This window comes from Cyprinus carpio, chromosome A18, assembly GCF_018340385.1.
Source record: "Cyprinus carpio isolate SPL01 chromosome A18, ASM1834038v1, whole genome shotgun sequence".
Classification (NCBI taxonomy): domain Eukaryota; kingdom Metazoa; phylum Chordata; class Actinopteri; order Cypriniformes; family Cyprinidae; genus Cyprinus; species Cyprinus carpio.
In genome coordinates, this window is record NC_056589.1 from 4,938,898 (window position 1) to 4,953,024 (window position 14,127).

At 34.6% G+C, this 14,127-nt stretch overlaps 1 protein-coding gene across 1 annotated transcript; it reads left to right on the forward strand.

Annotated features, from left to right (window-relative positions):
- Window positions 1-3,333: 3,333 nt before the first annotated feature.
- On the forward strand, window positions 3,334-12,904 carry LOC109071219 (5'-3' exonuclease PLD3-like). The gene is made up of 12 exons (XM_042774830.1): window positions 3,334-3,487; window positions 5,623-5,689; window positions 5,870-5,921; window positions 7,703-7,869; window positions 8,027-8,207; window positions 8,291-8,408; window positions 8,512-8,639; window positions 9,432-9,629; window positions 9,781-9,920; window positions 10,971-11,133; window positions 11,640-11,739; window positions 11,833-12,904. The coding sequence occupies exons 2-12, from the start codon at window positions 5,664-5,666 to the stop codon at window positions 12,018-12,020; spliced, it is 1,461 nt and encodes a 486-aa protein (XP_042630764.1). The 5' UTR covers window positions 3,334-3,487; window positions 5,623-5,663; the 3' UTR covers window positions 12,021-12,904.
- The last annotated feature ends 1,223 nt before the right edge of the window (window positions 12,905-14,127 follow it).

Sequence of the window (14,127 nt, forward strand, 5' to 3'; positions counted from 1 at the left end):
AGACAAACAGGCAAAGGTGAAGAGTTTGCCGAAGCTTACACATATGACAATACATGCCTACAATGACTCTCAGTCAACATTTACACCTCTGTGTGTGTGTGTGTGTGTGTGTGTGTGTGTGTGTGTGTGTGTGTGTGTGTGTGTGTGTGTGTGTACGTGTGATTTTCACGTTCATATCACCCGACCACACATATTCAAGTCTCTATTGTGGAAGAATGAGAACATACATGTGACATTTATCAGAAATACAGCGCCAGAGAGCAAATACTGGCCTGTTTTCGTTCTCTCTCCACGTTTGAAGGAGATTTCCAATGGCAGGGTGGATGGGGACTTATTTCCCAATAAAGTGTGTTTTTAAAGTCTCCTTTCATCTGGCAGGAAATTGCATAAGTTTTGTGGGATTATGAGAGGCAGGTTTACAACACAAGTTTCATTTTAGAACAGGTAAAAGCAAATGGGCAAGTGGGAAATGACTAACCTGGGTTTATGATGTGTACAGGTGAGCGAAACCTGAGAATAGAGGAGAACACTGCCATTATGACGTACACTGTATTAAAAGAGCGGCGCGTGGGATAAACAGTCATGACATGGTCAAAGGGAATTGAAATATCACTTAAACTGCTCACATTTTCACGAGAACAGTCAATAAAATGTTCAGTTTGTGTCTAAAATGCAGAAAAACAAACATAGCTTTTGTGAATACATGTTCTTAATCCTCAGTTCTTGTAAATCTACCTTTTTGAAGTGTCTTCTTGCATGCTAATGAAGAAACCTGTTGTAATGTACACACACCATTCGCTCTGATACAAACAGACATGAGATGGTTAACTTATAGCAGTAACAACCGCAAAGAGAACAACCTATTACATCCCTGTATATTATAAGGAGCCTTGACAGAAAGTGATTGTTTAAAATATATATATATTTATATATAATAGATATATAATATAAACATATATATATATATATATATATATATATATGATATATATATATTCTTAATGCATTGCTTATAATATAATATTATATTTCAATATCTATGTCTATGAAAAAAAATGATCTTGTTATTTTCAGTTCCTGGAAAAACTGCACAAGAACATATGAACATGACCGTATCCAATTAAAAGAGGATGTGGGGTCATAAAAATGTAGCAATATGTTCTTGAAGTTGATGGGTGGGCATTATTATGATCCACTACATGACGCACTTTTATCTTTTCTAAGAAAAGAAGAATTTAGACAAAATATTTTAGACAAAATACACAATATAATTTTTGTTAAACAATTAAACAGATATAATTATTCTCTATCAGGGAGCTGTAAGGGTTGAAACAGCAGAAAGCTCACACAATTATTATTACAATAGTGTGTGTGTGTGTGTGTGTGTGTGTGTGTGTGTGTGTGTGTGTGTGTGTGTGTGTGTGTGTGTGTGTGTGTTTGTGACATATCAGGACACAATTTTGTATAATGTATAATGAGAGGGTGACTTATGAGGACATAACCCATGTCCCCATTTTTCAAAATGCTTATAAACCATACAGAATGAGTTTTTTTTTTTTTTTGAGAAAGTAAAAATGCACAAAGTTTCCTGTAAGGGGTAGGGTTAGGTGTAGGGTTGGTGTAGGGCAATAGCACATACAGTTTGTACAGTGCCTATGGGATGTCCCCACAATTCACAAAAACAAACGTGTGTGTGTGCGTGTGTGTGCTTTAAGAACATTTTTCACATTTCTAACGGATAAAAACATATATTCTTGGTTATGTGAACGTTAAGAGAAACCATTAAGGAAACATTCTATTTTAGAATTTTGAAAACATTAAGGCAATGTTACTTTTGAATGTTTTCTAAAGTAAGTAATAATGTTAAAACAAACTCACACTTTTAAGACGTTTTCAGAGAAAAAAAAAAAAAGATTCATGCACGATGTAGCCTAGGCTATAACATTTTTGTGCTGACATTTTGCAAACGTTATTAAAGATCGGACAAGTCACGTAACTGGAAGAACGTTTGTTCATAAGCAAAACGTTCCCTGCTACCTGGAAGCCTGGATGTTAAACTCATCCGTTAATGTCAGTGCAGTAAGGTGGAGGTTTTTTTAAGGACAGACACCTGACTGCATCCTGGACAGGCGGCAGGTTCCTGAATCCTGGCTCTCCCCTAACCGCCGCAGGGCAGATATACCGGTCCGAGCGCACTCACCTGCGACACACGACGACACCTGTTTGCTCGTTTAATGAATCATGTTAATATTGGGCCGCTTATAATGTGACTTCTTCCAAGGATATATAGCCTAGGCTAATTCAAAATTTCTGACTTTAAATATTGAGAAAAAATGATTTTGGCATGAATGAAGTCCTGAGACTTTCATCAAATATAATTAATTGACCTCCGAAAATTAGGTTTCTGTGGTTCCATTTCATAAACACAGCCTACATGTGGGCATAGTTTTGTCTGCCACCTTTATGATGAAGTATTACTTCAAGAAATCAAGAAATAAAATAAATAATTAAACGTTTGTTCTCACCTCACCGCATTATTTTAGCATCGTAATCTAAATTCAGTGCAAATTAAATGTAGCGCCATGTCGCCCTCTGCTGGAGACAAACACACATGACATCATAAATAGACTGTCACCTGTTGATCGTCGTTTTACACCTACGAGCTTTCAGCAGGGCAGATGTTTTTTGTTTGTTTGTATTTATTTATTTATTTATTTATTTATTTTTATGGTCCAGAAGTCAAAAGTGTTTCTTTAAGCATAAATGCATTTGATTAATTTACTTAAAACATTAATTATTTAAAATTATTAATTTTAAAGTCTATCTATCTATCTATCTATCTATCTATCTATCTATCTATCTATCTATCTATCTATCTATCTATCTATCTAAGTCTATCTATCTATTTGTTTAAAAAATATACATTCGTGTTAATTGATGAAAGGTGTTGGAATTATAATTATTATTAAATAATTATAATTAATTTACGTAAAATAGATTTTGATTTACTAGTCATTATGTGTTTAAACACTTAAAATACAGTAACATAATTTAAATTAGACGGGGTTGTTTTTATGTAGGTTAACTTGAAATGTTCTAAATAAAATCATGTGGTAGCTACATGCATAAATAAATAAACTGAGGAAGATAGGAGAGAAGTTGGAGATGTTGTGATTATTATGATTGTAATAACAGTTTACCGATGCCCTATTGTTTCTGGTGCCTCTAAGAAACCCGTTTTCATCAACATAACCTTTATAAAACTGAAGTGAATTTTTACAGTCTACGTCACTCTCATGGCGTTCACCCATAGGTTACTAGATCACGTGACTCTTCCAGTGCAGGCTGCTCGCTGTTTACGCCGATTACACCTCGTTACTGTTAACAGAGCGCGCGCCTGTATTCGTCTGTAAACCGAGCTCACTAACAGCTGATCACCGCTGTGTCTCTGACGGAATGGTTTGCTTTGTGAGCTGTTAGATCACAGGTATGTCCTTCATCTCCTATAGCTCTTCTAACATGTCCTTGAACTTTTAAAAAGCTGCGCATTCAGTATGCAACAACTACAAACGTGTTACTATTGTGTACAATACACTTACGGAAGCAGAAACCGACCATGGCTGTGTGTCAGACACTAGTGAGCTGCCTATCTGTACGACTTTTTGGGGAGCATAGGCACGCTATCTTGATAACCAGCTCACATGGGTTAGAGATACCGTTTATCAGGCAGGTTACTGTATATACAGTAAGTTACACCAGTCGACAATGTTGCAGTGTATTTGTAATTTTTAAGATGGCATTCACAACTCTTAGTTAAAATGTTGTTTCACCCAGAAATGTTTTGTCATGAGTTACTCATCCTCGTGCTGTTCCAAACCTGTTTGACTTGCTTGCTTTGTAGGGCAAATGATCCTTTTAAGGTTGCATAGATACTATTTTTTTATATGATAGAAGTATCTTCAGTACTTCTTAGTGCACATGATTAGACTCATGTGAGGAGGACTCATTTTGCACAAGACACTGTCTTCTCATTTACCCACAGTCATGGACTACAGCAGAAGAGTGTCTGGGAGAGTGAAACATATGGCCTTTTGTATTTTTTTTTTATTTATTGATTTATTTATTTATTTAATTTATCAGGTGCTTTTATCAACAGCAACTTGCAAACAATTAAAAGTGTCAGGCGCTTCTTCGTCCATATTAACCCTGTAAAGCCTGACATGTGAAATAATAATGTCAACAATAATAATGTAAACAACTTATTGAACCATTAGACAAAATATAAAAGAAAAGCGTAATATATATAAATATATATATATATATATATATATATATATATATATATATATATATATATATATATATATATATATATATATATATATAAATTTTAGTTTAATACTGTTCAGCTGGGATTTTATGTCTCATTTAGTGTGATGTAGTCGAAGTAAGGAGCTAAATTTGGTGCAGTTTTTATTAATATGGCCAAGAAGTAAAATAAAATTCTGATAGCTTTTAATGTAAATCATTGCGATCTTTATAACAGAATTTCAGACTACTTACATAAAATATACATATCAGTTGTCACTCTTTATATCGTCCAATAATATGTCTTAAGATGAATTTTATTTGCTTATTTTTATGATCAAATGATCTGTAGTTTTTATTGTGGAGGCCAAACATAATGCAATGCAGTGATGATTGAGAGATGGACAAATAAACGTTCCTCAAACGCCTGATGTATCATATTTTATATATTTTAACATGATTTTTCAAAAAAAAAATGTTTTTGGATAATCAAGTAAACTTAAGTTACTTCAGTCCAGTAATTGTTCATCTTGAAATATTACTAAGAATATAAAAGATATTCCTATGTTTACTTAATAAAAATCAGTTCAGATTAGCCTACACAGCAAAAAGACACAAGCTAAAGGTGGACGTTTGTAGAATTATACTAAAAGATCTTTTACTTACTAAAAATGTGTGAACTATGAAGCAGAGGACAGAAGGCATGTAGTAGATGGGGTGTAACAGGTTTTCCGGCAAAGTTTTGATCATGCTGGTAATTTAAAGGCCTTTGAAATTCATGGTCTTTAAGGGGTTAACTATTATAATGGACTATGAAAATTGATTAATTAAGCCATTCACACAATGATTTGTACACTATGAGTGTGTTAAATAAAACAGTTTTTTTTTTCCTGCATTTCCTGCTCCTGTCAACAAGGTTCAATAACTAGATCAGGAAGCTCAGTCACATGACACTCTGCTCATGACTCTCATAACCTGCACAGCATCTACAGTTTCCTTGCGTCTTCAAAAACACTTCCACTTTTACATCAGATGATATCCCGGAGTGCCCGCTGCGTGTGAAAAATTTGCCAAGCTCATCAAGACTCACGCGTCAGTCTCCTGACTGTTCAGTCTGTAACCACTAACACTGACGTCTGGCTCTTTCGGTATAATGAGCTGGCAAAAAGCCTGTTTCTATAGAAGTGCTGGACTCGGGAGACAGAACAAAGAATGGCACAAACACATACACAAACGCTCACCATCATCCAGTCCACATGCATACATAAACACTGATTCCCCAGAACCAGACTGACTCATATTTCATTTTTTTAGGTTTTGTATTTCCTCCCAATGCGCTGGTGAGCCTCGACACAATGAAGTCAGATATACCATACGAAAAGGTAGGTTGATTACTGATTTCTTCATTTCAATTATATAGAATTGATTGTGATTCTTATATGCTCCTTAAATTCACTTATTGTTTAAGAGTTATCTAGTGGTTTTAATTTATTAATTCATGTGCAAACTTAAGATGCTATGTTTGATTAACTGCAATTCTTTTTGTTTTCATGTCTTGATCGATGGTCAATGTGGAGCTAAGCAGAGGAGAAACACATCTTGGCTCACAAAAGGTAGTAAATCAATCTATCCTGATGTTGGCTGTGAACTAGGGCTGCACGATATATCGTTTCAGCGTCGATGTGCACATCCGCGATGTTTAGTGATCGTTAATCTGTATGGGCCAGGTACCAGGGTTCCAAACGCAGGTGATTCTTGGATCAATTGCAAAGGTTAACCAAGTGTTTTAGGTCCAGTCGGTTTAAACATTCAAGCGATTTTAAACCATTTGAGCACAAGAAGTAGATGCACACGAACACTGAATTCTATTTACGTCATCTCTTTGTGCCTGAAATGACACTTACGCGCAAAATTATGTCAAAATGCATGTCTCTGCAAGTATGCTTGTAAATACAGTTGCTTATGGCAGATTTATTAGATTTAATTAATACAGTGAAGACTATGCAGTGTTATTTTACATTTGATTATTAAATTTCTGTACCTGAATAGTGAAAACTTTTAGACTTACCTGAAAAATATAAAGCACTACTCTGAGTGGTGTTAAAATGCTAAAAAAAAAAAAAAAAACACATCACAACATTATAATGTACAGTGTGAACAAAATGCTAAAGAGTGAATTTTAAATTCTTTTTAAAGATCAACTTTAAGTAAGCATTAGATGACAACAAAGGTAATCTGCATGTAAAAATAAGACATGAGCATGCATAATTAACCCTAATAAGCTTTTTAAGCCTTTTGTTTTCTTTAATAAAAATGGTTTCAAAATTTGTTCAAAATGTTTTTTTTTTTCACTAAATGGATTTTATTTGATTTGAGTCTAAGTGGTTATAAAAAGTCACACATTGGCTGTTCATAGTCAAAATTTATCAGAATTTTTTTCTAATATGTGTTGAATGAAATGTATATATCAGCCACAATGTTGAACAAACACACACAGAAATAAAGAGGTAAGACTGTAAAACATTCGAAAGTGCAAAAGATTTACACACACACACTCTTACAGAAACTTCAATAATGACACTTTTAAAATAATAACAAACATACATATACACCTAACTTCGACATATAATAGTTGGATAAAGTCTGAACAAATATCCAAATGTATATTTTCTAAGCTTAAAATCTAGAATTCTTGCACAGCGAGTGGATGCAAAGCATAATCTGATATGAAGTCATGTTATTTAGATTTTTTCACCAGAAGTCTAATATTCAAATCCATGATACATTCTCATATTTTCTTTGTTTCATCTTATAAATTATAGAAATGGAAATAAACTTCTAGAAGATTTTTACTCTAGTGTAGTTCTAAAAAAATGTGTATTTGGTAATAGAAATGATGGTGAACTGGAGAAATGTACACACAAAAAAGATCTAAATGACCTAAAATCACAAAAGATTTACATAATTTTATTGTTAGTACTATAAAGAAATTAGTTTATATGATTTATTTAAAAAAAAAAAAAAAAGTTACAGAAATTACCAGCCAATGTGTGAATTGAAATCTGTTCAATGTCAGCTGATGAATGTCCAGTATCAATACTGATAAATCAAAAAGTAATGTTTAATATCAGCCAGTAACAGATTTGGTACCAATATATTTTGTATAACTACTGTCAGGTACATTGTACCACATTTTCACTCCATGTCAATGATAAAATAATTTGCTCCAATCATATAACATTCAATTATTTCATGAGAATATCTGTGTAATGACCTGGATAATGATCATGACATGATTGATGAGTTTGTTTTGATGATGACGGGTAACTGTACCTTATTCCTTATGTCTCTATCATTGCCCGGAGGTTTTAAACGTATCCATCTCTGTGTTTAGTATTACAGGTGTCTGATCTTCCTCACCTGTTTAACCACAATACTGCTGATACTCCTGTCACTCCAAACACTGCTTGTTCCCATCGCAACATCCTCCTCCTCCTCCTCAAAATCATCTGGACAGCAGGAGCACCTTCTAATCAGAGAAACCTGTACTGATCCCTGCAGGTAGACGCCCACCTATGGGACTTTATTCGGGTCACACATTTCTGTGTGTTTCAGTGGTTCACTGGTAAACGAGGTTAACCACAGCACACGGTTTCACAGCTGCACACTCAAAGAAGTCTGCATTTATAGCTTTGTTGCCCATGTGTGTCATTTACAGGATTGTCTTAGTGGAGAGTATTCCTGAGGGATTGGTGTTTAACTCCTCAACCACTCATCAGTCCATATATGAAGCCTGGCTCAACCTCATATCTGGTGCTCAAAGCAGTCTGGACATCGCCTCCTTCTACTGGACTCTCACCAATAACGACACGCACACACACGAGGACACAGCTAAGCAGGTTTGGATGTGACGTTTACTGACTTCTCACTGAATAATAAGCTGTGTTAGTGACGTCTTACCCAGGTGATCTGTTCATTCTAGGGTGAGCAGATTCTGGAGGAACTAGGGCAGCTCTCGGGGAAAGTGTCTGTCCGAATTGCAGTCGATAAAACATCAGAGAAAAAACCCATGAATGACATTAATTTCCTGACTGGTTCTGGTTAGTCAACTTGACTTTGACATATTCAACATCCACACAAAAATAACAGCGTATATCAGCTCAGGCGTAAACATTATATTAAATAACGCCTCACTTCCTGCAGGAGCTGATGTACGGATGGTGAATATGCGAGAGCTGACGTCGGGTGTGCTTCATACTAAATTCTGGATCGTGGACAAGAAGCACATTTACATAGGAAGCGCCAATATGGACTGGAGGTCACTAACACAGGTCAGACATAATTTTTGTCATTTTTTTTTCAAGGGTTACTTACTTTAATTGCAACATGGTTTAATTTCAGTATTTGGGATTTTTTGCTTCCTCACCTACTCGTACATGCCTCATATAGTAGAAATAATTACGCTACCGTTCAAATGTATATTTTATGTAAAGAAAACTTATATTCAGCAGAAATGCTTTAAAATGATCAAAAAAGTCAGTAACGATGTAATGTAACAACAAAAAACATTCTATTTCAAATAAATGCTGTTCTTTTGAACTTTCTGTTCATCAGAAATCCTGAAAATATGTATCACGATTTTCATGAAAATATTAAGCAGCTCAAGTGTTTGTGATAATAAATCAGAAATGTTTCTCGAGCTGCAAATCAGCATATTAGAATGATTTCTGAAGATCATGTGACACTGAAGACTGGAGTAATGATCCTGAAAATACAGATTTGATCACAGAAATAAATTACATTTTAAAATATATTCCAACAGAAAACGGTTATTTAAAATTGTACTAATATTTCACAATATTACTGTTTTTACTGTATTTTTTTAATTAAATAAATGCATCTTCGGTGAGCATAAAAAACAATATAAATCTTACTCACCCCAAACCTTTGAATGGTGTTGAATAAAAACATTTTAATACAGGAGGAAAGATGTGCTGCTAATACTTTTCTAAGTACTTTCAACCACCCAGAAATAGCACCAATACTCCATCTATTTCACATCTCCATGGGATCGCAGTGGTATCTTGTATGTTTTATGTGTCTGATATGTTGATTCTGCTCAGGTGAAGGAGTTGGGTGCGGTTGTGTATGACTGCAGCTGTCTTGCTAATGATCTTGGGAAGATCTTCGAGGCTTATTGGTACCTAAATCAGACCGAGACCGTTCCTGCACACTGGCCCCAAAAATACTCCACCCTGTACAACAAGGACACACCCATGCAGCTGTCACTCAATGGGACCGATGCCAGCGTCTATCTATCAGTAAGAGAGATCCAGCACACTGGGAATAAAGCAAAGACAAAGCTTCTTTTGGAATTTTTGTGGCTTATGTTGTTCCTTGTTCTGGTGGTGTTTGGTGAGCTGATTGCAGTTTTGTTTGGCATTATTGAGGAAGTTTTCCTCTCTCTCACAGAGCTCTCCTCCTTCACTGTGCGCCGAGGGCCGGACTCCAGACCTGCAGTCTGTCCTCAGTGTGATTGCTGATGCCCAGCAGTTCGTCTACATCGCTGTGATGAACTTTCTCCCCACTATGGAGTACTCCAGCCACAAAAGGTCTGTGGTATATATTTCCTGCCTCCTTCTTCACGCATATGTTTCATAACCAAGCAGCCTAAAGCCACCTGTCTTCATTATGAAATCTGCTTATCATAGGATTTTTGAACCATTTATTTTAACTGGCATATCATGAGGAAGCTCAAAAGTTCCTCCCCAGTCCAAAAAAGTTTTCTTGCATCTAAAAAAAAAATATTATTATAACAACAGTTTGGTTTTTTGCATCATTGATATACTATTATATATGGAAGCCTGTTTCTGCCACTGAATAAAAAATAAAGAAAGGTTATCTGACTTTTTTCACAGAATTGTGAGATATAAACTTGCAATTGCGAGTTATAGAGTCAGTATTTTTCTTGCAAGTCTGACTTTTTTTTCACAATTCTGACTTATATAATAATACACAATTGCGAGTAAAAGTCCAATTTTTTTGGAGGGGGGGCTGATATGTTGTCAGATTTTTTTTCTCTGAGAAAAAAAGGCAGAACTGTGAGTTTATATCTCGCAGTTCTGACTTTATTTCTCAGAATTGCATGTTTATAACTCAATTATGACTTTTGAACTCACAATTGGCAGTTTATATCATGCAATTCTGAGAAAAGAAAAGTCTGAATTGCGAGTTTGTATGACGCAATTATAAGAAGTTATAAATTATAAAAATTATAATTAAATTATAGTCAGTTAATTAAAATTTTTTAAAAAGTCTGAATCGTGAGATAAAAAGTCGCAATGACCTTTTTTATTTTTTATTCAGTGGCAGAAATGGGCTTCCATAATTATAGTTAATATTCATTAATATTGTTAATATTTTGAATTTGATTTTATTTTTATATTTTCTGTTTTCATTTAGTTGAAGTTTCATAATTTTGCGTTTTTTTTGCATTTTGGGCCTCCCAGTCCAAGTGAAGCAATAAAAGACCATATAGTTCATTTAGAAGTTCACAGGAGCAAAACTGTCTCAGTCTGCATGGAGTTGCACATTTTTAACCTTCAAAATATACCTCTGTACTGCCCATCACGTTTAACCCTGGCTCTCCCTGATCTCTGCAGGTACTGGGCGGATATCGATACCCAGCTGCGGCGCGTGGCTTATGAGCGTAATGTTCGTGTGCGTCTGCTGATCAGTTGTTGGGAAAATACCAACCCCATCATGTTCCCTTTCCTCCGCTCGCTAGCTTCCTTACAGGACAAGAGCAAGCTGGACATTCAAGTGGTGAGTGCCGTCACATTTGTGTTGCACTGCATAGACACTACCCTCCAAAAGTTTGGGGTTGCCAGAGATTTTTTATGTTTGAAAGAACACTTAGCAAGGCTGCATTTATTTGATCAAAAACACAGTTAAAACACTAATATTGTGAAATATTATTACAATTACAGTAACTGTTTGAATATGTTTTAAAATGTAATTTATTCCTGTGATCAAAGCTGTATTTTCAGCATCATTACTCCAGTCTTCACTGTCACATGATCCTTCAGAAATCATTTTAATATACTGATCTGCTGCCGGAGAAACATTATTATCAGTGTTGAAAACTGAGGACTTTTTGATGAATAGAAAGCAATAGAATTAGAATAGAATTTTATAACAATTAGAATAGGCATTTCTAACCATGTGGAAATTGTGATCAATTAAATGTGGCCTTTCAAAATAAAGCATTCATTTATATGAAAAAAATGTCTGATATAAATTAATAAAAAAATAATTTTTTCCCCTCACAGAGAATTTTTACTGTGCCTTCCGACCCTCGACAGAAACACATTCCCTATGCCAGAGTCAACCACAACAAGTACATGGTCACAGATAAGGTTGCTTATATAGGTACGGCTCACTGCTTAAACATCTAAACCCTTTACAGATTGTCTTCTAAAAACTTGGTCTCATTATCTTATTTCCTGCCTCCGTACTTTCCAGGCACGTCTAACTGGTCAGGGGACTACTTTGTGAACACCGCTGGATCTGCATTAGTGGTGAACCAGACTTCAGCTCAGTCCACAAGCCCCACAGTCCAGGAGCAGCTGCAGGCAGTGTTCGAGAGAGACTGGGACTCTCCGTACAGCACTGACATCAACCACAGAACCAACCGCAAAGTCGTTTGCTAGACCAGGCTTTGTGCCTGTGCTGTGGCCTTCACCCTGCAGGGGGCGCTGGAGAGTGCAAAACTCTGTTAAATGGCATTTGGTGGAGGATAGTTTTCAGGGCATGTACAGTATACAGAGTTCTGCTCCATTTCTGAGTTCTAAAATACCAGCTTGCCCGTCCATCTTACATTGGGCTACTTTTGCACTCATAAAAACATTTTTTTTTTTCAATAATGATGTCACTCTCACCTCTGACCAGTTGCATATATTTTGCACAAAATGACAATGCAATGAAATACCTCTTAACAGAAACACTTTCCTGTTAATTGATTATTTTAAACATAGTTTTAGCATTGATTCAGTGTATTGTTCATAGCTGCTTTTTCTTTCTAAAGTGATTTCAGTTGCTGCATTTAAAAATCAGATGTGACTCAAAGAAGCAGGGTTATTGAATTAATAACCAATCTATTGTCATGAAAGTCTCTGAAGGCATTCTTGCATGTCTGGACGGATTTGTTGTCATGTCACCACTACTTGACTGTTTTCATTCACTCACACCACACATGAGTTTTTACCTCAGGATGTGTTTTTTTTTAATGATCTAAAAATCTGGAAGTGAAAATGTCACTGCGTCATTACCAGACATCATCATAAAGGGGAATAGTGAGCAGTAATGAGGGATGTGTGAGTCAATTTGAAGCTTTTATAACCTTTTTGATTTTGAAAATACGCACACTTTATTGGGTGTGAACATTAAAACATTTAAGGGAGGTTTTTCTTGTTTTTTCCAAATTTAGATTTTGAATTTTACATTTCAGAATTTTACATTTAGTGTCTCTTTCATTGGGAGCTGCGTGTTTTATGAAAGTGTAAACTGTTACAAATAAACACTTGATATAATGCAACTGTTTTCTAGTCATTTCTAAGTCATTTTACATTGTTTTGTGATTCGATTAGTATTGCAACATTCTTGTAGTAGCATAGAATTTTTATGTGATTCTGAAAATAATTATGGATGCTCCTGGACTTACTGCAAACAATGCATTTCTAAAGGCAATTTCAGGTTATTTCAGATGGTTTAGGAGGGACAAGAAGTGTAACACATGCCACGAAAACAAATCAAATCATAAGCGCACACCCTTTTAACACACAGTCGCTGAAATTAATGCCTGGGCATTAGAAACTTGTTGATTTTCAGTATTTAAGTACAGCATGTATACTTCATTTTGCATATTTGTTACAAATGTTAAAAAATATATATACAGTTCATTCGAGATTAATAATCTTCTGTCCAGCACATAACTTGACACCAGAGGGCAGTATGTAAATCTGACACCTGCAGGCCTGTTAGAAATAGCTTTAACAACGATTTTTAGTACTTGATCATTTGTACAATCCAGTTAAAAAGTATACAGAACAAAAAAAAAAAACAATGTTTAACTTATTTTCTTTTCTTTCTTTTTTAATGTTCTACGTACCATTTTATTGCAACGTAATTCTTTTCAGAATGAGTTTAATTGTATTGAATGTGCACTTCAAATCTTAAGTGTATTTTAAAATACTTGCAGACAATATTGATGAAATAAAAGGCAACTAAAGTTTACTTATGTGTATGTCTTTATATACACTTTTCAAAAGTGCACTTTGTAAAGATTAACATTTTAATAATCTTAGTTTATAATATATTATACTAAAATAATTGTAGTGTAGTGTATTATGCAATATTTCTTGTAAGGTTAATATATTTTAAATTAAAGAAATTGCAATTTTATCATTACAAATGTGTAATTATAAATATATTTTGAAAATATGACATACAATTTTCAGTGGAACCATAACCAATATTTTCAGAATCAGTATTTTCACAAGTATGCGACAAAATGTAAAAGAAAATAGAAGTAATTATTAAATTACATGCAAAGATGTACTGAAGTCCTTCTTAAAAGGATTCAAAAACTCTTTTGATGTCAACTTAATATCAATTTAATCTATAATACAATGTTAATAACACGCGATTAAGTGTCTGTTAAATTCAGTTCAAACATTGCATTGAGTTCACACTTATATTATTTTATATTGTATATTATGTCCTTAATAAATATCCTTTTTTAAAGTATTTTAAAGTGAA

Coding starts and splice junctions, on each gene's coding strand:
- LOC109071219 (XM_042774830.1), top strand. CDS start 5,664: ATGAAGTCAGATATACCATACGAAAA. Junction 8,208..8,290: donor ACGAGGACACAGCTAAGCAG/GTTTGGATGTGA, acceptor TGTTCATTCTAG/GGTGAGCAGATTCTGGAGGA. Junction 9,921..10,970: donor GAGTACTCCAGCCACAAAAG/GTCTGTGGTATA, acceptor TGATCTCTGCAG/GTACTGGGCGGATATCGATA.